The sequence below is a fragment of the Pongo abelii genome, chromosome 9, assembly GCF_028885655.2.
Source record: "Pongo abelii isolate AG06213 chromosome 9, NHGRI_mPonAbe1-v2.0_pri, whole genome shotgun sequence".
Lineage (NCBI taxonomy): Eukaryota > Metazoa > Chordata > Mammalia > Primates > Hominidae > Pongo > Pongo abelii.
The window spans coordinates 5,052,936-5,079,596 of record NC_071994.2 but is presented as its reverse complement, the minus strand read 5'-3'; the positions used below and the strand labels follow the sequence as shown (position 1 = coordinate 5,079,596).

Below are 26,661 nucleotides of genomic sequence, written 5' to 3'. Positions count from 1 at the left end.
TGATCCCACCCATGCCATTGTTGGGGAACAGGTGTGAGGAGGCACCTAGTCCAAGGCAGGGCCCGGCCACTGAGTAATTGCTTCTCTGAGCCTCACCTTCTTAGGTAAAGACAGGGTGCACGGGCCCCAAGAGCAGGTTGTAGGGATAAAGGAAGTTTCTGTGCTGCCTGACCTGACACAGTTGCTCTAAAGGGTCCCTGGAGAAGCACACAGCTTCCAGAGGGAGAGGCTTTTTAGAGTTTTCAAAGAAAGTAACCTCTCTCTCTCTCTCTCCACACACACACACACATGCACACAGACACACACACAAATCACACATTCAGACACACCCAGAAATCACACATTCAGACACACCCAGAAACACACACACACATACATGTCCACACACAGGTACCACTAACACAAGAACACACATACCCACACGCGCACTCACGCTCTCAGAAATACACGATCCTTCTCTCCACGCACATACACACGATGCACACACATGCACAAACATGCCTTTGCTTGTTTCCATCCATCCAAAAAAATCGTAACTTTCTAAAACCAGGGGACTGAAATGCACCTTTAGCCCGATTTCTGGGAATACCGTGGAATACCGTCTTCCTCTTAAAGCAGCAGCTGACGCAGGCTGATGCCAGCACGGATTCTGCTGTGCTCAAAGCAAGCACCTTCCAGTAAAGGCGGCAAGCGCTCCTCAGCCTGCATCACGATCTACCAAACGACAGAGTAGAATAAAATACTTTAATGTTTTGATGACACAAAGCCCCACGCTGCCCCGCTGCTCCTGGGAGGCTCCTCAGTCTGCCAGGGCTAGCACTCAGGCCCTTCCCTGCCGGCTTCTTGCCACACAGACCCACAAATGCCCTGCATTGCAGGCAGCCCCCTCCGAGCTCCGACTTGGGCCCTCTTCAGTTCCCACTGGACCCTGATTTGAGCTGGCTCTGGAAATAGCTGAGAACCCAGAAGCAGGATGCGGGGGCAAGTGCTCAAGGAGGAGAGTCAGAGTCGAGAGGCTGCCACGCCAAGACGTCGCCAGGAGCTCTGGCGGTGGCCACCAGGCCCAGCTAGTGCGCACTGGCCTCCAGCTGGGAGCCCAGTCTCGGGGCCTGAACGTACGAGGGCTCCAGGCTATCCGGGCTCTGCTTCTGCCGCCGCCGTCGGGGCTGGACCCCCTTACCAGGGGGTCTGGGCAGCCCACCCTGCAGCTGCCGCACCATCTCATGGTCCCTGTGGTCCAGCACGCGGGGCAAGAACAGGGAGGACTTCTGTGTGCGGCGGGTCTTGAAGCCCCTGCGGGGCCGGCCCTTGCCGTTCACAGACACGTACCACAGTCTCTCGGCGCTGGGCTGCCGCCGGGCCCCAGGCGTACTAGACACCGTCCGGTACAGCCGGGAGGCATACGTGTTATAGCCCAGCTCGTGGATCCGCTCCACAAACTCGCACTCGGCGCTGTAGTGCTCCTGCGGGGATGAGATGTCAAGGTCAATGCCCCGGGGAGACTGCGCCAGCGTCAGGGCCCAGGTTGCCCGATGCCTCCCTCCCCTCCTCTGAGGCTGTTCGGTCCAGTGCCAAACCCCGGCGCACTCTCAGCCCGCCACACCTTTGCCTAGGCCCTGCCCTCTGCCCAGCATGTCCTTCTTCCCCTGTGTGCCTGGTGAACTTGGCCTTCTGCCCAAAGGTCACCTTCGCTCAAAGCTGTGCCAAACAACTCCCAGCTCCTGCTCTCTGGGTTCCACCAGCCTCTGTCCCCCATCTGAGGGCGCTGACCCAGCAAAGGGATGTGTAGGGTTGTCTGTGGAGCAGAGACCAGGCCGGCCAACCCAGGTGCCCTGGCGGTCTGCTGGCAGTGTGGAGGTCAGCAAGGACTGGGCATTTGGACAAAGGAAGATGACAGCACCCAGATCTCTTTTAAAGAAATTGCAGAGGCTGGGCGCGGTGGCTCATGTCTGTAATCCCAGCAGTTTGGGAGGCCAAGGCGGGTGAATCACCTGAGGTCAGGAGTTCGAGACCTCCCTGGGCAACATGGCAAAACCCCGTCTCTACTAAAAATACAAAAAATTAGCCGGGCGTGGTGGCGTGTGCCCACAATCCCAGCTACTTGGGGGGCTTAGGCAGGAGAATCACTTGAACCCGGGAGGCAGAGGTTGCAGTGAGCAGAGATTGCGCTACTGCACTCCAGTCTGGGTGACAAGAGCAAAACTCTCACTCAAAAAAAAAAAAAAAAAAAGAAATTGCAGAAAAGAAAAAAGAAGAAAGAACACAAAAAGCAGGAAGGGAAGGGGACACAGCCAGGTTTGATGAGCCCAGACTCTCCATTAAACGCTGCGCTCAGGGGCCCCAACTGGGGTCATTGACCCCTGAGCAGCACTCTCTTAAGCTGGAGGATCCCGCCTTGCAGGTTGAAGAGGTTACAACACAGAGCAGGGGCTGGGGCCTGGCATGAGGCACGTGCTCAATCAGTGCCACAGATATTGCTGTTCTTAGGATGAGAGCAGAAGCTGGGGTGTCCCACCACAAGCAGGACAGAGAGGATACCTCTTTGTCATCAGAGATTAATGGGACCCTTGTCAGGCCTGGGGTGCAGTGGGGGAAGGGCAGAAGGGACCCTGCCCTCTCAAAGGCACAGTGAAGCTCTGAACTGAAGGAGCTTACACCAACATCCCCAAGGCCTGGCCATGGGAGGTTCCCTCAAGGGCTGCCTCATGGGGTCTTCTTAGTCTGTGGGGTAGGGAAGGGGTGGGTATGCCTTATGCAGACCCACTAGGCTTCAGTCCCAGCTACAGGCAAGTGGTAATGCCTAGGGCCACCTCCCTCAGGGGATGACTGACAGGAGCTGCTCCCTCCAAACCAGAAAGGGTGGTGGGAGGTGGAAGCAGCAGGTGCAAGGCAGACAGCAGGATCTCTCTTTCCTCCTGGGGACTGGCCACAGGGAGGAGTCGGAGGCCCTCATGGTCTGTCCCCATCTGGGGTGTGGTGTCCTGTGGGAGAGAGGGAGAGTGGAAATGGCCTCCAGAGGCTCCCAGACTGGACCGAGAAGCATCTGGCCTCGCAGGACCTCAGGGAACAGGATGCTTCAAGCACCCCATCCTCTTTTTCAGCGACATGAAAGCCCAGAGCAGGGAAGGGTGGAAGGCTTGACCTGGTGGTAGGGGCTGCCTCTCCCCATAACCCCAAGCCCCCCTGCTCTCCAGCCCTCTTGGAGGCCCAGTGTTCCCTGGGCCACAGTATGGATGTTACTATCCAAGACCAGTCTCCATGTTTATAGATGGGGAAACTGAGGCCCAGGGGTGGTGCCAGGCCCTACATCACAGGGGGATAAAACAGTGTCTGATCTGTTCCTGACCCCCACATAGCCTGGGGCTCAGGGGCTATCTGGGAATGAGCGGGTGGGCTCAGGGCCGACTTTCCCACCCCACACACTGGGTACACCATGTTAGTGTCTGGCTCCCACGGCAGACTGTGAGAAGCTCAGGGCAGGACCCAAGCTTCCCCCAGGTCCCTCGATCCTGCAGCAGGTGTGTCCTGTCAGGGCCAGAGAGGCCAGAAAATAGGCTTTCTCTTTGGGGGGCCACTTGGGGGGTGGGTCACTGAAGGACAGGTGCCTGTGAGCCTCAGGTGGCAGGGGTCTCAGGCTCTCCCAAGGTGAGAGATTGGGGGAAGTGTAGATCACTTGCTGACACGTGGTAGGGCACCTGGGGCGGCCAAGATGACCAAGGCAGAAGATGTTGGCTCAGGGGCCGGGGCCATAGACTCCAGAGCTACTGCAGTTGGGACTTGCTGTGACAACACTTTCCAATGTGTGTTCTGACACTGCCGTTCCACCAGACCTGGTTCCACAGGCCCCTCCCCCAGGGCCGCTTCCACCCCATGAGGGGTGGGGAGGAAGCCGACTCCGAAGCCACTTTGTTGAGGAGGTGACTTCTGAAGAGAGCTGTAAGGGCGGGGTGGGCACTTTCTCGTGGGCATTTTCTGGAGGAGGGCGTTCCAGGCAGTGAAGGTGTGGCCTGAGCAGCACAGATGGCTTGGAGAGTTGAGGGGGCTTCCAGAAGCTGGAGGAGGCTCAACCTTCAGATGACGTCCACACTGGAAGCAGATGGCACCTGGGCTGCTGCTCTGTGGGTGGAGCTAAGGTGCCTGGGGGATGCCTGCACATCATGGGAGTCCTCAGAAGCCATGAACTGGGCTGATTTGCTTTTTTAGGAAGCCCCCTTAACATGCACTAGCAGAGTCAACACATGGTAAGTGCCCAGGACACTGACTGGTGAAGGAAGGACTGAATGTCAGATGGGTGGGTGGATGGATGGATGGATGGATGGATGGATGGGTGGATGGATGGGTGGATGGCTGGATGGTTGGATGGGTGGATACGTGGATGGCTGGATGGATGGATGGGTGGATAGGTGGATGGATGGATGGATGGATGGATGGGTGGATGGGTGGATGGTTGGATGGATGGATGGATGGGTGGATGGATGGATAGGTGGATGGGTGGATGGGTGGATGGGTGGATGGGTGGATGGCTGGATGGGCGGATGGGTGGATGGGTGGATGGACGGATGGACGGATGGATGGATGGATGGGTGGATGGCTGGATGGATGGATGGGTGGATGGATGGATAGGTGGATGGCTGGATGGGTGGATGGGTGGATGGGTGGATGGGTGGATGGGTGGATGGATGGGTGGGTGGATGGATGGATGGGTGGGTGGATGGGTGGATGGGTGAAAGGATGGAAGGAAGGAGGGAGCATGGATGGACGGACAGGTGAATGGGCAGATGGACAGATGAATGGATGGAAGGATGGATGGAAAGAAGGATGAGAGAAAGGAAAGAAGGAAGGAAGGAGAGGTGTATGGACAGATGGGTGAAAATAATGAAGGAAGGGGAAGGAAGGAAGGAAGGAAGGATAGATGGATGGGTGGCTTGACAAACAGATGGGTTGGAGGTGGGAGAGGCTGGAGCAGTGATCCAGGTGGGAAGAGATGAGCCTGCCTTATAAGGCGTGGTCTCAGGGATGAGGCAGAGGGAGGTGAGGTGCAAGGGCTGAAGAGATGCAGGGCATGTTCTGAGGACTAGGGACGGACTGAACAGCAGAAGGGGTCTGCCGTGACTCCCAGCCCACTCTGGGTGACAGTGAGTGGCCAGTGGGGCGATGATTAAGATGGGGAGTTGGGGAGCTGCTGAGTTTGGTTGGAGTGTCTGAGTCAGCAGGATGTTGGGGGAGGGTGGTCTATACCTCAGAACGGAGGTCAGAGCCAGACCCAGGAGGGTCAGAGTGCAGTGCTCACTGGCCCACAGTGGGATGAGCTGGCCTGAGGGCAAGCATGCTACCAGCAAAGTCCAGGGAGCCCTGTGGCAGGACAGCACTCCTAGGCAAGCTGGCCGCATGCAGGACTGTGGTATCAGGTGGCAGGTGGCAGTTGACAGGGTTGGCATCCAGGCTACTCTGCCTCTCAGGTTGTCTGCAGGGCAGTGGGAACTTCTCCACTGGGCACTCTGGAAAGTTCCACACCCTCCAGCCAGACTGCTTGGCTAAGCATCCCTGTTGGGGCTAGGAGCCTCTGTCCACCCTTCTCAAAGCCAGGCTGTGAGCTCTCAGGCACGGAAGCCCCAGGTGGGCTCTGAACCACTGGGACCCCCTCATGTCATGCTTTATTCTGTCTCTCCAAATCCTGGGTCCCCTGTGGCAGAAGCTGGCACCATGAGGGCCCCTGTTCCCAGACACAGCTTCCAGGACACTGACTGATGAATGGACTGAATGCCAGATGGATAGGTGGATGGATGGATGGGTGAGTGGGTGGGTGGATGGATGGGTGAGTGGGTGGGTGGATGGGTGAGTGGGTGGGTGGATGGATGGGTGAGTGGGTGGGTGGATGGGTGGATGGGTGGATAGGTGGGTGAGTGGATGGGTGGATGGGTGGATAGGTGGGTGGATGGATGGATGGATGGATGGATGGATAGGTGGATGGATGGATGGGTGGATGAGTGGACGGGTGAATGGGTGGATGGGTGAATGGGTGGATGGGTGAATGGGTGGATGGGTGGATGGGTGGATGGGTGGACGGGTGGATGGGTGGATGGATAGGTGGATGGATGGATGGATGGGTGGAAGGATGGATGAGTGGATGGGTGAATGGGTGGATGGGTGGATGGGTGAATGGATGGGAGGAAGGAGGGAGTAGCCTCTGGACCAGAGAAAATGAAGGGGTGCATCCCAGCTTTCTGGACCTTCCTTTAGCAAAACGGCTAAAAATCTGTGATGAAATCATCGGCTTCTGCGAGAGGGAGCTGTGGGATGTGTCCTCTGTGAGCAGGACTGAGCAGAGAGCTCACTGCAGGGAGATTGTCCTTGGGCCGCGTCAGCCAGGCTACTCATGGATGGAAAACCTCTCATTGCCCAAGGAAGTATCAGCCAAATTGCTTGTAATGACTAGTTGGAGGTAGCAAATTTCCCTGTGACATGTATTTTACTCTGTGTATTCCCCACCCCTACCCCTTATGAAGAGGGGTGCTGCCATACCCACAGAGTAAGGAGACCCTTTTTGGTTACTCAGAGGCCCAGGCAGTAGATAGACTGGGTCCCAAGCCCAGGCTCCGAGGCTCCTGTGTGCCCGGGACATGGGCGCCATCCCCCTTCCCCTCCTAGGTTTCAGCTCTCGCCTTTCCACCCTTGGAGAGAGCCGGCGGAGCTGGGCCAGCGCCCTCCTCTCCATGCTCCCAGGAGAGCTCTGGCTGCTCCAAGGAACACTCCCAGGTTATCTTGGGTCCATTTATTTTGGTGGAAATTTCGAGGACAATCACTTCCCTGCTCTCAGCTACTCTCAAGGGAGGGTGGTAGTGATGACGAGGATGGGGGAAACCTTTGCTAACCTGGCATTCTCCAGATCCCAGGTCCCCCAGGGCCAGGCTCCAGGTCATTCGCCGAGCAGCCTCTAACAGACACAGCCAAAGATCACTGGGCATGGAGCCCTGGGCCAGGGTCTGGTCCTAGCTTGGGTCCCATGTTCCCTGGGTAAAGCGTTCTACTGCCCACATCCCCTGTCCCCTGGCTTGATGTGCAGCCCAGAATGCTACTCTGTCAGCGCCCACCCACGTGACAGCCTGGACTCACCGAAGCATAGAGTCGTCCCCTCTTGTTCATGGCCAGGTACCGCCCGGAGAAGAGACCCCTGATGGCCACAATGCCCACCTCCACTGCCGTTATCTCCAGAATACCTAGAAGAAATGAGAGTTGCCTCACTCCCGCCGCCCCCACGGAGGGGGCGGCTGAGGCCCAGCTGGCCCTGCCCAAAGCCACACCCCGGGATCAGGGCTGGGGAGGGTAGCACACACCCCACAGGTCGGGGAGTGAGCGGAAGTTCAGGGAGGGAGAAGTCACCGGACAGGAGGTAGAGAAGGGGACATCAGGGAAGGCTTCTCTTCATTCAAACTTGGGAGGGTAACAATGAAATTAACATTCCCACCTACTGACGCTGCCTGCACCCTGGTTTCCATTCGAGCCTCACAACACCTTGCCAGCTGCCATCATCATCCGACAGACAAGCAAGTGGGGACCACTATGGCTGGGTAACTGTCAGGCCCCTGCACATGTGCTTGAGCGGGAAATCAAGCCCTGGCAGCAGCCGTGGGAGTCTGAGCTCTGGGACTGCACGGTCCCCAATGCCTGTGCCTGCCAGCGGGAAAGCTGGGCCCTGATGAGCCAGGCTGATAATATAACCCACTGGCAACAACACAGCCAGGGTGCCTGCCACCCAAATCCTACTTGCAATAGACGTGGCGGAGATTATTGTACCCGCCGGGGGACCTGGAAGGGCAGGAAGCCAGTTTAGACCCTGGAGCCCGCAGAGGGAAGCTGGACGGGTCTCACCCACTCCCCAGGGATAAGAAAATTTAAACCTCCCCTCCCGCCTTTTCTTCTGGATACGCGAGTGCTGTGGTGGGGGCTGGGGGCGGGGGACTGCATCAAAGGACGGGTTGGGGTCACTGTCTCCCAATAGAGGCTGCGAGAGGATTGGGGCGACTGCCTGCACCCTCTCCAAGGCATGCCTCTCAAGAGCGCGCTCCTGGCACGCGGTCTGAGCACAGCCGCGGTCACCACCGGGCTTTTGCTCCAGCCCAGGGGTGCTGCGGTGCAGGCTGGAGCCTCCCGCCTTCCCAGTGCGCAGGCTGGGCGGCCTCGGCGGTGCCTGCCCGGGGACCAGCGAAGCGCGAGTCTTGACGCAGGACAGGGGCGGCTGCGGGCGCGCGCCCTCCCCTCCCCCTGAGCAGCCGACACCAAGAAGTTTGGATGCTGTGCGACTCCGAGGGGGAGCCTGGCTTTGGAGAGAACCGGGGTGTCTTTGTGAGACGAGTTCCGCGCACTCGGACGCCCTGGCGACAGCTGGTGCCCACCGTGCGACTCCGGAGGCGCATGTCCCCAGGACGCCCTCGCAGGGCTGCGGCTTTCCTGGAGGAAGCCGTGGTTTGCTGAGGCCGCCGCCGCCACCTTCAAGCCGCGGCATCGCTTCCTGCCCCAGGGGCCGGAGCCCAGAGCCGCGCGGCGCACCCGAGGACCGCTGTGGTCTTGACTGCCCTCCCACGCTCCCCACGCGGTCCTCCCAGGCTCTGAGCTCCTCTATCCTGCTCCTCAAAGGGCTCGGCGCGGGCCTCAGGTCCCTGTGACCAGAGGAGCCCAACCATGTTGCCCGGCGGACTCCCGAGGTGAGCGCAGCCGGGGCCGCGGGTCCTGCGTGCGGGGGCCGGAGTGTGTGTGTCTGCACCCCCAGGCCCGGGCGGACACCGTTCCGCGCTCCTGATCTGCGCGTCCCGACGGCGAGGGCCTCCACCCTCCTGTCGCTGTGCGGCCAGGGCGGAGGCGGGGGAGATGCAGATTCCAGCGGGGGGAATAACTGTCGGTGGCAGCCGCGGCCAGGGAACCGAGCTCCGCAGGGCAAGAGTCCTCCGCGCAGAGGCAGCGGCGGGGGCGGCCACCTGGACAGCCGCGAGCGGGGAGGGCGGAGGGGACGGCGGGGCGTCCAGGGGTCGGCAGGAGGAGGAGAAGTCGTCAAAATAATAAAGAGGATGATAAATGCCTTGTCCGGCTCCTTTTCTCCGACACATTCAAAGGGCTTAAACTTGTCAGAGCTGCCCAAAGCAGCAGAGCCTGGAGCCCCGGGGTCGCCTAGCTCGCGTCCCCTCAGACCAGCGGGCCGGACCGGGGACGGACTCTGACAGCCGCCAGTGCCCTCCGGACGTGAACGCCCATCCCCCCGAGTTCTGCTCGGACCCCAGCGCGCGCTTTTCTCCCGGACGTGTAGGGCAAGGAGGGCACCCTGGCAGTCGCCTTCTGGCAGCGGGAGGCAGACGGTCTTTTCCCGGACACCCCGGGCGCACCGTGCCTTCTCCCGGGCCAGACCTCTCCCGGCGCCGCTTCCCCCGGGGGCCCCGCAGCGTCGGGCACTCACTGTAGGCGCTGTTCTCCAGGCTGCCGTTGACGCGGCCGCTCGGGTGCAGCTGGAGGTGGTACTTCGTGGCGCAGTAGAGCTTGCGGCGCCGGGGCGCCCCGCCAAGGTGCTCGTAGACGCCGCCACGGCCGCCCGCATCGCGCCGCAACCGCGCCCCAGGGCCCGCTGCGGGCCAGCCGGGCTCCAGCAGGCTGAGCAGCAGCAGCCAGATTAGGCCCATCGTGGCATCGCGCCCGCCTCGCGGCGGCGGCGGCTGCAGGCGAGCGCGGCGCCCATGGAAGGGGCTGCAGCCGGGCAGCTGCGAGGTGCTCCGAGCGGGCTCCCGCGCCGGAGATGCTGACTCTGGCTTCGCGGGAAAGGTGGGGGAAGAAGGGGGAAGGGTTGGCGAGAGAGAGAAAGAGAGGGAGAGTGGGAGAGGGAGAGGGAGAGAGCGAACGCGAGTCCCTTTAATTTCCACCCAGGAGCAATGAAATTTCCGTTGCTGCGCAAAGCGCTGAAAGAAAGGACGGTTCGCCAACAAAAGGCCGACGTGGTCCCCAGGCGGAGGCGCGGGAGGGGCGGGAGGCCGGCGGGTGGGGAGCCCCGCGGGGCTCGGGGCTCGGGCCGGGCGCCGCCTGCATACACTCGCCCCCAGCGCACCGCCGTCGAGCCGCGGCTCCGCTCCGCAGCGCGCCCCACGCCCCCGAACGCCCTCCCGGCTCTGAAAGGTCCCCTCCCCGCCCCTCCCCCGCCCCCTCCCCCAGACCAATTATGCCTCCGAAAATTATAGACCGAGGCCTTGAGGCGGCCGCCCCAGGCCCTGTCACCCCCTCCCGCTCCCCATCAATCCCCCTGCACAATGGGGCCGCCGCCGATGACTGATGTCCGTGAAAACAACTTGCGGGGAAGTCGAGCTGACAAACGCCCATTAAAGGCGGCGCATAATGAAGGAGACCGCGGAGGGCGGCGGCGGGGAGGCTCCGGGGCGCGGGCACGCGTGGGGAGCCCCGGGTTTGTGTCTGCGCCCTGCGCTTCCTGCAGGAGCAGCGGCGCTGTCCTCAGCCTTGCAAGACGCGGAGCGGGCCGGGCCTGGAGATGCTATCTCCTTTTGCGCACCCCAACTGGGCACCCGGAGTGGTGGGGTTAGCGCTCGTCGGGCAGGCTTCGGAGGATCCCGTCCCAGTGGCGGTCCAGAGAGGGGCCTGGGGAGGCGGGAGGAGGGACGCGAGAGCCAGAGAAGTGGGCGCAGACAGAGATCCCTAGAGAGAAAGAGATGCAGATAGAGACAGAGAGAAACGGAGGAGAAAAGGACGGGAAAGACATGGAAAATGTGAATGACAGAGATCGGCCAAAGAGAGGAGGCAGGGGAGACGGAAAGAAGACAGAGCCTCAGAGAACACCCAGAGAAAAGCACAGGGAGTCTGGCAGCCACAGGGGGTAGGTGATGACAAGAGGAACCCGGTAGAAGCTGGGAAGGGGTGTGGGGGAGTCCTGGCCTGGAGGATCTGAAGCAGTGCAGACGCCCAGGTGGTCCTCTGGACTGTGTGCGGGTCAAGTGTATCTCAGGGGGCCCCGTGAAGAGGGGCTTCAGGAAGTATCGGAAAAAGCCATGTCCCCACCCATTTCTCTTGCTTCCTGGTCCTCTGTCCCCCAGGGTCCTGGGGCCAGCAGGAAGCAGGGGCCAGCACAGGGGATTTGCCTCTCTCAACCCTGCCCCAGAGGAGGGGCACGCGTGGAGTCCAGGGGTCTAGGCCACAGCTTTGGCTCCGAGTTGACCAGGGGCTCTGGGGTGAGTTGGGTGGGCTGACATTCCCCAGCCTGCTATCTGCATCAGGGTTTGGGGTCAGGCAAGTGTGCAGGGCACCATGAGCTGTGGCAGTGAGCACACACCCCTGGGACGTGTCCAGCCCCCATGGCCCAATACACACAGGGCAGTGTGTCCTCCGTGAGCCCACTCCAGCGTGCACAGGGTCCAGGTGGCCCTCCTGAAGGAGGGCGCCCCCAAGCCATCCCCGAGCACCTCAGTCTTAGTCAGGGTCTCCTAGCCACTGCCCCAGGGCCAGCTTGTGAGAGTCCTTGAACAGTCCAGAGGGCAGCCACTGAACTGTTGGAGCCTCAGACTCTTGATGATGGAGACTGTGTTACAGGGGTCAGAGGATGGTGCCAGGAAAGCCCCAAAGGACAGCAGCAAGAGGAGAGCTTGTCCAGTGCAGCCCTGTGCAGGCCTGGGCTGGGATGTGTGGTCACCTGGGCTCCCTAAGAGGCATGGAAGAGGCACAGGAAGGAGGTCCCTGCTCTAAATGCCTTAGCTCTGCTACCTCCTGACACCTGGCCAAGAAGAGAGGAGATGTAGTGTGTGGGGGGGTGTGCACAAGAAATTCAGAGAGGGGTGCAGTCAGGGGACACAGTCTGACAGAGAGAGGAGAGAGGATACAATAATGTTTTGAGAAAGAGCAAGAGCAGCCTGCCGGGGCCAGGGGACTTCCGATGCCCTTTCCTGTTGAGGCCCCGGCTGCCTCCTTGGCAGGAGCCCCTCTGGAGGACTGGGAGGAGCCAGAAAAATCTGACCAAAGCAATCTGGGTGTACACGCCCCTCCTGCTCCACACCTGGGGCCCCCCGCAGTTCCCAAGGAGACTCCCAGGCTCTGGTCTCCAGCCCTGCCCACTGCCAGGTTGCCCTGTGCCAGAGAACCCAAGATGAGGGCAGGGGCTGCTGCCCTGAAGCAGGAGTCCAAGTGTGACTCCTCTATAGGAGGGAAGCCCAGGGGATGGGCAAGAGGTTTCCAGCTCCTGGGGAGCGCCTGACACACTGGCCACTCAGTGTATACTCCTAAAATGAATGAATGAATGAATGGCTCGGCCATTTCCTTGCCATGAGGTCTTGGCTGCGTATTGTCGCTCCTGAGATACTGGTTTCTCATGTGTGTGATGCCCCAAAGGTAGGGCTGGAAACTGAGTGGCATTACCTCTGCGAAGTCACCGGCCACCCATCAGCGCAGGGCATGCTCCAGTTGCAGGGGACCACAGTTTATGACACAAACCCTGCTGCCTTTGAGAGTAAAAGAGGGAGCAATTTGCAGTTATGCCAGGACAGCCGGTGCCCTGCCTGAGGTCCCTCCTGGTGGCCCTGGCTCACTGTCTGCTGTTCTGGTGAGCATGACTTTTCCGAGGCAGCCAAGCTCTCTGGGCCAAGTTTTCCTCTCTCCTCTGGTCACTGGCGACGGCCTTTAGCCTGGTCCTTCTATCCGCGGTCCACCCTGTAGTCACGGGGAGTTGCCTGGAGCCCAAAGCTGCCTTCTCCAGCTGCTCCAGTCCCGCTGACAGACGCCGTAGTGTTGGGGGAACCCGGGGAATGCCCACCCACCCGCGTGGACCTCTAGTTCACTTCCCACAGCTTCCGGGCTGGGCCTCCAGGCCCTTGCTCACCCACCTAGTGAGTTCTTCCTCCTCATCTAAACCTGTTGATCTTTCCAGCCCAGGAAGCCCCCCAGACCCCCACACTGGGACTCTGGGACCCTCAGGCCCAGCCAAGGGAGGGGAAGCTGATTCTTCCACATCTGCCAGGCAGGGGCAGGGGTCTGGGCCACAAAGTCTTGTGTGTGGGGTGGGGCAGAGGCACCCACATAATGGCAACCTCGCCCCTCTCCCTCCCATTCAGAGCCAGGTGGAGGGTGCACCATGTACTAATAGCGACCCTGTTAATTGCTTCCAAATGGTCAACTGTAGCCATTTGACTAATTGGTCTCTTCCAGAGCCCAGCCTGGACACCCCAGGCCCAGCCGAAGTGCTCCTACCAGCATCCCCCGAACCTCTGCACTGGGACCCTGTCCCCCAGAGCACCCCCAGCCCTATCTGGTACCTGAGTCTGCCCCTAGCCTCTTCCCCTGGAAAGAGAGCTGGGGTGGAGAGAGGGCAGAGAACAGGGTCCCGTGGTGTGGCCGCAGGTGGCTGGCCAGGGACTGTCAGATGTGATGCTGACTCCCAGCCCCAAACTCACTCTAATTATGTTGCCCCCCCATCCTCTTACCCCATCCTTGTCCCCAAGAGCAGTAGAAGAGAGACCCAACCTGCCTGTGTCACTGGGAGACCATGGGTCCCTGAAATTCTGGGAGCAGCCCTGATCAGCCCCACATTACAGATGAGAAAGGGAGGCTCAGAGAGGTGAAGTGACTTGCCCGGGGTCACACAGCTGGGAGATTAGGCGAGAAGACTGGAATGCCCCTTCTGGCTACGGGCCCAGGACCCGAGCAGTGGGGAGAGGGAAATCATTGCCCCTCTAAGTCCCCAGAGCAAAGCTGGGGCTTTGCTTCCGGCAAAGTTAGGAGCCCCCGCAGGCAGGGGTGGGATGGAAGGCGCATCTCCCCGCAGTGGGGCCTGCGCAGCACTTTGAGGCTCATCCACTTTGAGGTGTGGTGTGTGCCAGTGCGTCTTCCCCTTTTCCGCCCTAGTGGCATTCCGTCCTGTGCACAGACCACATGCTGTTTATTTTTCATCCATGGATGGATGTTCGGCTTATTTCCTGGCTACTTGGCTATTTTGAAGCCCCAAGCTTAGACGTAAAGGAGGGATTCTCTCTGGGTAGAGGAGAGGAGGGAGCAGAGGGCCCCCTGGCCCAGGGACAGACACCTCCAGCTGCTCTTTTTCTTCCCCACAACACCGAGGGCAGCCACCAGCCTCTGTGCCCCCTGCGCCTGTCAGTGCGTGGCATCGGGCTCCAGGCAGAGCAGCCAACAGGGCTTGTAGATGCCGTCTCTTCCCTGTGTCCTCACAGGTTCGTCCCTCTGTGTGTGCCTGTGTCCTCATCGCCTCTTCTTATAAGGACCCCAGTCAGATTCGACTGGGGCCATTCTGCAGACCTCGCTTTACTTTAATTGCCTTTGAAAGACCCTAGCTCCAACTGCAGCCGCATTCTGAGGTCCTGGTGAGTAGGGCTCCAACATACAAATCTTGGGGGATACAGTTCAGCCCAAAACAAGTGTAAATGACGAGGTATACCCCCAGTCCTGTGGATGAGGTGGGGTGGAGGGAAGGGAAGCAATTCACACCCCCACCTCCTTCCACCGTGAAGTCAACAGCAGCTGGGCAGGGCCAGGCTTGATGGGGAGCTGTGGTGGCAAACCCACACCCACGCAATCACCCTGTGTCCCCGCCTTGCACCCCCCTACCCCTCTCCACCTTTGCCCAGGCCAGTCCCTCCACCTGGGGGCCCTTTCACTCTTTCCATCTAGAAGCTCCTGCCATTCCTGCAGACCTGGCCCCGGCCCCTGGAGGGGCCCACGCCCCAGGCAGAGCGAGTCTCTTCGTCTGGCCTCCCTGGCCCTTCCCCCCTCCATGCCGCTCTGATCCCTGGGCCTGTTTCTCGACAGCAGTGGCTCAGGCAGGGCAGCTCGCTCTAGAGGGCAGGCAGGTTTTGTTTACCTCTCCCCTGGGCTGACCTGTGCGAGGTGTGGCCAGGACGCTTGGACAGTGGGCAAGAGGCAGGGATGGTGAGGTGGGGGTAGAGGGAGGAGTGCTGGGCTCCCCACTCCCAGTCTAGGATGTTCCTCCTCCACACCTGCGTGTTCTATGTTCTCCTTAAACCGTCACGGTGCTGCTTTGAGGCTCCCGTGTCTGCTAGGAAAAAGGGGCTGCGCTGCTGGGGCCTTCACTCAGCCGCCTACAACTGGGGGAGGCTGGGGAGCGCTACAAATACAATCACAAGAGCCGGCATCGATGGACCGATGGGCCCCGGTATGCATGGTCTGTCTTGGGGGTGGTGGCACATGGGTTCAGGACCACCCAGATTCCATTTTCTGCTCTATTCATTATCCTGCATAAGTGCGCCTACAGCTGTCAGCCTCTGATATCAATTCCAAGTTATTGGATTTTCTTTGAGGCCGGGGTCTCACTCTGTCATCCAGGGTGGAGTGCAGTGGCCAGAGTTTCGCTCACTACAACCTCCACCTCCCAGGCTCAAGTGATCCTCCTGCCTCAGCCTCCCAAGCAGCTGAGACTACGGGCATGTGTCACCATATCCAGCTGATTTTTGTATTTTTTGTAGAGATGGTGTCTCACTATGTTGCCCAGACTGGTCTCAAACTCCTGAGCTCGAGTGATCCTCCCAACTCAGCCTCCCAAAGCACTGGGACAAGCAGCATGAGCCACTGTGCCCAACCCCTATTCTAAGTTTAAAGGACAAGCAGGATGTCTACCCTTTTTCTCAAGTCCCAGAGTAGCGTGCCCCACTCCCAACACCAGGACTGAGCGTGCACCCCACTCCCAGCATCAGGACTAAGTGTGCTCTGACCTGTTTCCCTGAGCTAACGAAGGGGCCGAACAGCTGAGATAACTCCCAGGAAATTTCCAGGGAGGGAGTTTCTGGGTCCAAGTCCTGGCCTGGCCCTGCCGGGCCTGTGTGAGCTCAGGGTCCTGCAGCCCTGGTGACTGGCCATCAATGCCCAAGCTGCAGGGACTCTTGAGGAAGTCCGAAAGTCACCACTGCCTCTCTACAGGCTGTTCTCAGGTGGCCAGGAGGACCACATCACAGAGGTGGCGGGCAGCGCCTGGGGACCAGCTTCCTGCCTCTGGCTCTGACTCAGACCTAGCGGCCTTGCCCAGCCCAGCCCCACCCTCGCACTAAATCAAAGCCATGCCCTTCAGATGTGGTTTCCCAAGCCTCCCTTGGTTTCATGACTGCGAGGGACCTTCTGCAGCCACCTGGGCTGGTACGTGGATGGGACCCTGTGACTGGAAGCCCCAACCCTGCAAAGGCAGTGAGTGTGCGACGTTGTGGGGGCATGGCCTGCCACACACTTTCCTTAATGGGAAACATTGCTCACTTCCAGACTTCCAGGGACTCGATTGTCACTGAGTAAGCTGTATGCAGCCCAGCCCCTGTGCCCACCACGACAAGACCCCTGCCTTCACCCATCTGACGGCTGCCCTGGCCCCTGCCTCAGGAGGCTCCCTCGCCTCCAGCCGCGTGGGGTGAGTCACCCGTGAGTATGCTGTGTCCTTCTGTTTTTTGAGGCAGGGCTGCAGCCCCTCATCTCTGGGGTGAAGCCCATGCTCTTTGCTTGGATTTGGGCATGGTCTGGGCCCTGTCCATCTCTTCAGCTCCTCCTGGCCCACCCTTGGCCTTGAGCAGCTGCTGTGACCTGGACATTCCCTGTGAGCACCAGCTCCTCCTCACTCTGGGGTCTCTGCATGGACTGTTACCACCGCCTGCAGCTACTGCTCCCTCTCCTCCTCCAAACCTTTGGCTTGTTTAGATTCCTCATGTCCTTCCAGATGCAGCTAAGAGAGTCTCTCCTCGGGATCGGGGGATCCTTAAACCCCCTCGCCCTGGCTGGGCCAGGGTCCTCCTCCCGGCTCCCTCAGCCTCCTGCACTGTACAGTCACCTTCCTCATCAAGGGGCGTCTGTGCGGCCACCCCTGGCCCTCGGCTGTGAGCTCCGGAGCAGGCGGACAGAGTCTGCTTTCCTCCTGGCCCCTCCCCAGGGCTTGGCCCAGAGTTCCGCTGAGATGCTTCAGGAACGATTGCATGAAACCTCCGTGGCATCCCTGACCTGACAATGTCCGTCATTTGAGTGAAAACATGGAGAGAGAAAGGTCCTGACATAGATCCCGACAAAGAGGGAGAGGATGGCCGGGGACAAGCAGCCTCATCCCCTCTCACCCCCTGGCAGGGTGGCATGACCCACTTGGAGACATTTCAGTAGGGATGCCAGAGGATTTCTGCAAAATTTGATTTGGCGAAACTCCAGAAAAATGATAGACCAGAAAATCACCCACGAAAGAACTACTGCTCGGAAGCACAGAGCTAATTCCAGGCACTTCTCAAACTTGAACGAGTTTAACCAATAGATAAAACCAACAGGGCAACTAAAAAGACCGAGAATGGGCCTTGAGCCTGTCTCTGCAGAGGTTAGGGTGGGGGGAGATGCAAACCAGGGCCATCATCACAGGGGACACTGGGCTGTGACTATGACAGTGTCCATCACAATGCCTTTTGCTTGAGGAACGCCACACCTGACACTCTGACACTTTATCTTGCAGAGTCTATAAAGAAATACACACAAGCAGCATCCTTCAGCAGGATTTCAGACCAGAAAGAACCCTCCTGTCAGAGACCGGTGGCCACACCAGGGTGCGCTGTGAAGCTTTTGGGACAGCAGACAGCCGGAGTCGTGCTCAGGGCAGCCAGGAAGGGAATGACACAGCAGCAACCAGAGTGCCCTCCCATGTGTGAGTTGCTGGGTTGGAATCCAGATTCTGTCATGCATGACCTGTGAGGACTTGGGCATAGTAACCTCTCTGGACCTTGATGTCCTCATCTGTAAAACGGGAACGTGCCACAGTGCTCTCAGAAGGCCAACATGAATCCATATGGGTGAAGAGCTGGGACAGTGTCCAGCGAGCAGGACACACCAGATCAGTGCTTGCTGCTGTTGTTGGTATTCACACGTGATTTTTTTTTTTTTTTTTTAGACAAAGTATCACTCTGTTGCCCAGGCTGGAGTGCAGTGGCATGATCTCTGCTCACTGCAACCTCCGCCTCCCGGATTAGAGCAGTTCTCCTGCCTTAGTCTCCCGAGTAGCTGGGATTACAGGCATGCGCCACTACACCCAGCTAATTTTTGTATTTTTAGTAGAGGCTGGGTTTCTCCATGTTGGTCAGGCTGGTCTCGAACTCCTTACCTCAGGTGATCCACCCGCCTCAGCCTCCCAAAGTTCTGGGATTACAGGTGTGAGCCACTGTGCCTGGTCCACACATGTGATTTATACTCAGGGCCCTTCTGCAAGATAGGCAAGCAGTGGTAGGAATGACCACCTCTGGGAAGTAAGGATACAAAGAGGTGAGAGGGAGAACTTTTCTCTTTGAGCCTTTGGTACTAATTTTGCTATTGACTTGATTTTTACTGCAAATAGGGATTCCTTTGGTGACGAATAAGCCAGTTGGTGTGCACGGTGTTCACTGCAAGGCCCAGACAGGACTACAAGGGACCAGGACTGTCCTCGGTATGTGATCTCTCTCTCCTCTGGTGTCAGCTCTACCCAGGAACGGATGTGAAGGCTGAAGCTCAGGCAAGGGCTCATAGTGTGGGGACCATGCAGCTGGATTCATGTCCAGTGGAATTTGACAACATGGCCGTCATCAGCACAGACCTGTGAGCAGAAATGCCAGAACAATGTGGGGCCACCCTGGAGATTTATTTTATTTATGTTTTAAATTAAATTAAAATTGTTTTTAAGAGATGGGGTCTTGCTGTGTTGCACAGGTTGATCTTGAACTTCTGGGCTCAAGCAATCCTCCTGTCTCAGCCTCACAGTGTTGGGATTACAGACATAAGCCACCTGGCCCGGCCTGGAGATGTATTTTAAACTGACTTCTTGGGAGAAATAAAAGCCTTCCTTTTCCCTATGTGTCAGTAGTGTTGAGTAGTGAACTGGGAAGGATTTCTCTGGGCCCCTGCCCTGAGCTCCTAGACTTTCTCTCCCATGCCATGTTACACAACAAAATCTGACTCTGAAAGATCAATTGGGTCCAGCTTGGAGTCTGATGGGCAGACGGGCTTAAGCAAAGCCCCCACTTGACTTCAAGAGAAGAACTTGGGGCCCACATAGACTTCGAGGCCTGCACAAAGTAGCTAATTGGCCCTAACATTTTTCTTTCTTGAATTTTAAATCCTTTTAGCAACAGATTATGCAACAAAGGCTGAACTCTTTGGGGCCATCATTAGGCTGGTGGAAAACGATGGCTTGGCTGTTCCTGGGCGAGTCTCGTTATTTAGAGGTGCCGTGTGTCTCTCTTGGGGACATGCACACAAATGTAAAGAATGTCTCCAAGCCACAATGACATTTTCATTAGCCGCGGCTCACAAAGGAGCCTTTCCTTGCAGTTCCAATCCGGAAGGTTCTTATCCTGCTCTCTGGCTTTCTTGCTCTGGGTGAAAGGCAGGCACCATAATCCAAGCCAAACACCCCGACCTTTGACCCCCACATGGTGCTTGCTGTCAGGGTGGGGGTTCTTCTGGGGTGCATGTCTGAGGCCTGGCTGGGCTGCACACTCTCTCAGAGTGCCCTGCCTTTGGCCAGGACAATTCACCTCAGCCCCTTTTGTCCCAACAGCTTTTGATCTTACCTGCCTGTCACCCAGGGAAAGAGCCTGCCTAGGCCCTGTCCCATGCCTGCCTGCAAACTGACAGCCATGGCTCCCCCAGCCCCACAGCAGCAGCCTTAACCCTTTCCCTGCCTGACCTGCAGGGCCTGCACCTACCTGTCTCCAGGGTGCTGGGGCCTCAGGCTTTGGCCAAACCAGAACAGGACTAGAAAAGAATTCTTCTGAGGGTCCAAGGCCTCGTCCTACCACCCCTACTGTGAGTGTGGGACTGACAAGGGAGTTTGGAGAGCATAAGTCCCCTAGAATGGAGCTCCCACGAAAAGCCAAAGAGAAAGCCCCAGGCCAGTGGGCCTGGACTTTGCCCCACGGCAAGGCCCCCGCCCACTGACTAGGCAGGTGCTTTTGTGAAACTGACATTTTCTCAGCTGCACCTCTGCCACTGCTGATGAGCTTTTCAATACACTCTTTCTTGTATTGAGACAGAGCCATTTTTCATAACTTGGCACTACAGCAAAGAAAGACATGGGGTCCTTGCTGCTCAGTCCTGGTGCCCGGCCCAGTGCCTGGGGTGCCCACCTTGCCCAGCATGTGTTGGGCTTGCAGGGGCACTTCCCTAGGGCCACATCCTGGGAGCTTTCCTCCAGGCCAAGACGCAAATCTCTTTGTTTTTATGGTAGCTTTGTTGAAATGTAATTTACATACCATGAAATTCACCCATTGAAGGCATGCGATTTAGAAGGTTTTATTCATAGAGTTGTATGAGTTGTCTATTTCCCAAGGCCATTTTTTTTTTAATATAAGGGTAATCTATGTTCACTGTGGAAAATACAAACAATTCAGAAAATATACCATGAAAAGTGCACATTCTGTTTATCCATTTATTCAGAAACTGTTTCTTTTTTCTTCTTTCTTTCTTTTTTTTTTTTTGTTTTTTTGTTTGTTTGTTTTTTTGAGACAGAGTCTCACTCTTGTCACCCAGGCTAAAGTGCAATGGTGTGATCTCACTGCAGCCTCCACCTCCTGGGTTCAAGCAATTCTCCTGCCTCAGCCTCCCAAGTAGCTGGGATTACAGGTACCCGCCACCACATCCAGCTAATTTTTGCATTTTCAGTAGAGACAGGGTTTCACCATGTTGGCCAGGGTGGTCTCAAACTCCTGATCTCAGGTGATCCACCCACCTCGGCCTCCCAAAATGCTGGGATTACAGGCATGAGCCACTGCGCCCAGCCTCAGTATCTGTTTCTTAAGCACCTACTATATGCCAGGGTCTGCCCTAGGCACTTTGGAAACATCAACAACAACAACAACAAAAAACAGACAGAAGTCCCTGCCTTGTGGGGCTTCAGTTCCAGCGTGGGGAGGTGGACAATAAATATTATACATTAGGCCACTGCGTAGCAGGCTAGCAGGGCCTAACAATTTCCAGTGCAGATTCCTTCAGCCCTTTCCCCATGCGTTGCAAGCACACACCTGCATCTAACACACAGGCTGCTCTGCCATTTGCTCTGTCGGGAGCAGAACGTCGTGGACACTTTGTGCGACAGTGCCCAGGCCACTGCTCCATCCCTTTCACAGCTAAAGCAGGACTCCACTGTCCTCCAGTTAATTCAGTGACTCTTGTGGGAGTTGCCGCATGGATTCTATTTAATATCAATGCAAACTAGGGTGGCACTGAATATTCTTGTTCTCTTACATGTGTGCACTTGGAAAGTGCCAGAGAGGGCACGAGGCAGATCCCATATGCACCCCAACATATTATCTTTCCCCCTTTTCCTTTCCCTCTCCCTGCCTTCTGTCTCCCCCTTTCCCTCTCTTCCTTTCCCCCAGCCCCCCATGTACAGCAGCTGCAGCTTCCTGGGATCCTTTTCTGCCTGGGACCACGACCTGGGGGCTGTGCGAGCCCCATGTCATTTTCCAGCCCTCCTAGATGAGCAGTGGGCTCTGGAGGAGCTGAGCAGCCTGACAGAGGACATCTAGCCTCAGGAGGAGGAGGAGGAGGATGCCACCTCAAAACGCCCTCAAAAGGGCCAGAACCCGACTTGAAACTGGAACAGTCCATCTTTGTCCCGGGATGTAACCCCATCTTTGGCTCCCAGAATGGGGAAAGAACAGGAAAGCCACAGAAGCCAGAGCCCCGGGGACCCACCCTGGAGTCCCATGTACCCAGAGGTGCCAGTCCATCTGGGAAGATGCCCCAGGAGGGGAGTTTCCTCACCACAAACCTCTTGCAAAAATGCCCTAAAAATGTCAGAACTTACTTTCCTTCCCAAAAGAGAGTTCGTTGAGAGCCGTTGAGCATCTGTGTCTATAAATCTTCCACTGGGATTGCTGTGCAGGGTGCCATCCTCTCAAGGTGGCCTCAGCAGAATGTGTTCAAGCCACTGGAGGTCCACTGTATGACCGAAGTCTGACAGATAGCCTCGCGGCTCTTACACACACCCAGGGCCACTGACGCCCACCTAGGGCCACCGATACCTACATAGAGGCCACTGACACCCACCTGGAGGCCACTGGTGCCCACTTGGGGACCACTGATGTTCACATGGAGCCACTTACACCTACCTGGAGGCCACTTAGACCCACCTGGGGCCACTGATGCCCACCTGGAGATCCCACTTGCAGTAGGGCTCCCCCAGGCTGCCGCCTGGCCACCTCCTCAGAAGGCGCATGGTGTGAGCACCAAGGGACTCTGCCTTCTTCATGATGAGCAACCCAGGCTCCAGTGGCATCCAAATGTCCCTCAAGATTCTCCAGGCAAGCCCGTGGTCTGCCAACTATGGAAATTACTGCCTTAGGCCATCTGTGAGACGAAAGTACAGTCTGATAACTCCTCCACTAACTTTTTTTTTGAGATGGAGCTTCGGTCTTGTTGCCCAGGCTGGAGTGCAGTGACATGACCTCAGCTCACTGCAACCTCTACCTCCCGGGTTCAGGTGATTCTCCTTCCTCAGCCTCCCAAGTAGCTGAGATTACAGGCATGTGCCATCACGCCTGGCTAATTTTTGTATTTTTAGTAGAGAACGGGTTGCACCATCTTTGCCAGGCTGGTCTCTAACTCCTAACCTCAGCCTCCCAAAGTGCAGCCTCTCAAAGAACGCCTGCCTCAGCCTCCCAAAGTACTGGGATTACAGGTGTGAGCTGCCGCGTCCCGTCTCCTCCACTAACATGTGTCGTCCATTCATTCATTCACTCATTCATTCATTCAGCAATATTTTGTGTTCCCATTTCACACCCAGCCATGAGCTGAGGTCATGAGGATGCAATGCACAGCACATCCTTCTAGGCATTTTATAAATATTGACTCATTTAATCCTTATAACCCAGGGGTAAGGACGTTTAATAGCACCATTTCAGAGATGAGAAAACGAAGGCACAGAGAGGTGGAGCAACTTGCCTGCAATGCTCAGCAGCTGAGGGGCAGAGCCAGGATTGACAGCAGGGAGCTGAGTTCCTGACCACCAGGCTCTGCCACCTCTCTCTGAACTACTTATCACCCAGCTTTAAGGACAATTACGAAGACTGTGTGTTGGATGGGGAAGAGGTCATAATAAGATAAGGGAAAAAAGTAGCAGTGGACATTGTATATATAAACAGGAGACAAAGTATATACATATTTTTATATAAAAAAACGATGATATGCATATATCACCTGGGGCGTGTCCTGGCGGGGAGCAGACACACAGCAGAAGACACCAGAGTGATTAGCGTGGAGGAATGGGGCGGGGAGTGATTGACCCCATTGTCTGACAACAAAAATAACTCATTTCCCCATGAATGGGTTTCCTAAAAGTGTCACTTCACAATTCCTTTCGGATTCTCCAGGCTTACTCAGGTGCTTGCCGTGGGAGTGAGGGCAGCCCATTATCCAGGGACAGAGGGACAGCATTCCCGCCTGTCCTGGGCTTTGATGCTCAGAATGCATCACCTGAAAGAAAAACGGCATTTCTCTGGGCAGGCTGGAACGTCCGGAGGGTAACCAGACCCGGGTAAAGAAACGCTGTGGCCTCCATGTGACAAGGCGGGCGGGAGCTCAGCGGCTCAGGCCAGCTCCTGGTCGGCCCTGGGTAATTCTGTCTGGGCATTTCCCAGAGCCTCAGAAGCTCCTGAAGCATCGAGGCTCCCGGGACCTGGCCCATGGGGCAACTGACCTTGTACCAAGACAGGGACGACTCCACATCCCGCTAAGCAAACGCGTATGAAAATGTTTCCTGATGGGCTGGCAGCTTCAGGACGTGAAGGGGATTAAGGCAACGGTCCCTACAGATGGGAAATCAAACAGATATTCTAGCAGATCCAACCTACAAAGGATGCTGCAGCCACCAGCACTGTTTACAACGGGTTTGAAGAGTCTGGGGACACTTCTGTCCCAGCTGCTGGTGCACGGTGCAGAAAGGAAGATTTGAAGGCGGCCTTGCCCCCACGAATGAGTACCCATGCAGTCCTTGACATGGTGACCATGGCACAGAGCTTCAGAAGTCCCACCCTGGCCTGACCCTGACCTGTCCTGTGACCTCTCTGTGCCTCAGTTTCCCCATCACACTTACTTCATGGGTTTTTGTGATGATAAAATCCTTAGAACCGCTTAAGCATGTATTAAATATTCAAATAACTCAACGTAGACTGGAACTCAAAGGGCAGAAAGGCTGAGCCACCGGCCCAGGTTATCAGTTGTAGCTCTATATCTGCGTGGGCCATTCATTGATTCGGTGTCCCAGCAAAAGTGAGCAACACTGGACCCCCAGTTACTAGGCTGCAGCAGAAGTTCCCCCACAGAGCTCACAGCAGCTAAAAACGTCCCAGCACACATCTTGCCAGTAAGAAAATATCTGCGAAGAATACATGGATTCATTGCTATTTTTTACCCAAATTTATTTGAAAGCCAACTCTGAACCTTCATCATCAGTAGAGACCAGCATCACTTGCTCTAATTCAAATGTAACTGTAAAAATAAGTTCGACCCAATAGTGTTTTCAAACACCAACTAAATGCCAGGCTGAGACACGGGCACCTGCTCTTGTTCGGGTAAGGGGTGAGCAGCGGGTGTTGGGGAGGGGTCACAGGTGGACCTTGGTTAGAAAACTTGAAAGAGGCCGGGCGCGGTGGCTCACACCTGTAATTCCAGAGCTTTGGAAGGACGAGGAGGGCGGATTACCTGAGGTCAGGAGTTCGAGACCAGCCTGGCCAACATGGTGAATCCCCGTCTCTACTAGAAATACAAAAATTAGCTGGGCGTGGTGGTGCGCACCTGTAATCCCAGCTACTAGGGAGGCTGAGGCAGGAGAATCGCTTGAACCCAGGAGGCGGAGGTTGCAATGAGCTGAGATCATGCCACTGCATTCCAGCCTGGATGACAGAGCGAGACTCCATTTCAAAAAAAAAAAAAAAAAAAAAAAACTTGAAAGAGAAGAGACTGGGGTGCCCTCGCTGCACGATGCCGCACCCACACCCCTTGGCTCCCCTGCACACAGAGCAGTCTTTGGTCCTCGCGGGCCCGTGTGGCTTCGGGCCGGGCCTCTCATCCCATTTAGAGTAGTGGGAGAGGGCCTCATCACACCAGCAGATGCCAGTGGCTCAGGCCTCTGGTGCTGGGGACATCTGCTTCTCTTGGACTTTGGATCATCTGGGGTGTGAGGGGACCCGGGCCACCCTTCTCTCTCTGACAGAGGATATCTGCTCTCTCGGCCAAGCTGCCTGCAGGCCCCCGGCCCAGTCAGCTTCGCCTTCTGGTGGCAATGTGCCAGGCCCTGGGCCTGCGGGCTGGGATTGGGAGAGTAGAAAGCCAGACAAGTGTCCGAGCTGCGGTCTGGGATCCCTGAGGACATGAGCCTGGGCTCTGCTGCCGCCCTGCTGCAAAGCAAAGGGTGAGTTGGGCACCTGAGCTGGGCTGGGGCCTCCTGCAGCTGCTCCCACCTCCCTTCTCAGGAGATTTCTCCTTCACCCCCTTACCCGGTTCCTTATTTATAGTAGACATCAGAGGCCCAGAGAGGTCAAGAGACTTGGAAAGGTCACACAGCAGGCAAGAAGACCCAAGAGGCTCAACCCCTCACCTCCAGGCTGGGTTCTTTAGATTTAACGATCACAGCTACAATGATCTGGACTGTGGGGAGATCTCACTGGATCCCCCAACACCAGGTTCAGAGGCGGAGCTGGCCACAGAGGGCTGAACGACAGGCTCAGTCTCGTGGCCAGGAAGTGGGTGCAGGATTCGAACTCAGGCCTGCTCTCACACCTCTGTCCTCCACCCGTGGGCTCACCCCCATCCGTCAGCCTTTTGCTGGCGTCCACACCAGGGCATCACAGCCACCCACCCTGGGTTGCTGGGCAGGAGGGGGATCAGCGGAGCCCACTGCTCCCCACCTCAGAGCACTTTGCATTCCAGCCGTCCCACCCCCATTTTTCTGGCTTTAAAAAGATGCTGTGGTCTTCAAGAAACCGTTTATCTTCAAAGCTGGGGTAGAGAAAAGGCTCCAGAGGGGCCGAGTGTGTGTTGTGAGCGGCTGGGAGGACATCACTTAAGGCCCTTAAATGACGACTAATTGGAACCCGGGCGGCCACTTTCAAGGGGCCAAGTGGAGCCGCATTGTGAGCTCGGCAGGCGGAGGAGGCCGACGCGGTCGCGGTTAGTGGGGGGCGGGCGGGGTGGCGGCCAGAACCGCATCCCCTTCCCAGGCTCGGGAAGCCCCGTCTAGCACGGCCGAGGGCCCCACAGCCCGGCTGAGTGGTGTTTACAGCCCCAAGTCCTGCTTCCTGGCTTTGGTTTGAGAAACGGAGAGAACCCCTGGGTCCGGCCCACTGGGCTGGGCTCTCCGGCGGGCCCTGCTGGGATGGAGATTAGAATCAGATCAATTTTGTCTCACTGTCCTGGGACTGCTGTCACTAAGTCCCACAAAGTGAGGGGCCTAAAACAGCAGAAATGCATCCACCCACTGTGCTGGGGGCTGGAAGTCTGAGACTCGGGTGCCAGCAGGGCCGCACACTGTGGAGACTCCTTCCAAGAAATTTCCAAGGTTTTTAAAATTATTATTATTTTTTGATACAGAGTCTCGCTCTGTCGCCCAGGCTGGAGTGCAGTGGCGCCATCTTAGCTCACTGCAACCTCCTGCTCCCTGGTTCAAGCGATTCTCCTGCCTCAGCG

The 26,661-nt window shown here is 57.3% G+C and overlaps 1 protein-coding gene across 1 annotated transcript; it reads right to left on the bottom strand.

Moving 5' to 3' along the window:
* Window positions 1–657: 657 nt before the first annotated feature.
* Window positions 658–10,147, bottom strand: FGF3 (fibroblast growth factor 3). The gene is made up of 3 exons (XM_002821411.2): window positions 9,446–10,147; window positions 7,114–7,217; window positions 658–1,463 (listed from the first exon to the last, which is right to left on the bottom strand). Exons 1-3 carry the CDS (start codon window positions 9,663–9,665, stop codon window positions 1,068–1,070), a joined length of 720 nt encoding a protein of 239 aa, XP_002821457.1. The 5' UTR covers window positions 9,666–10,147; the 3' UTR covers window positions 658–1,067.
* Window positions 10,148–26,661: the final 16,514 nt, after the last annotated feature.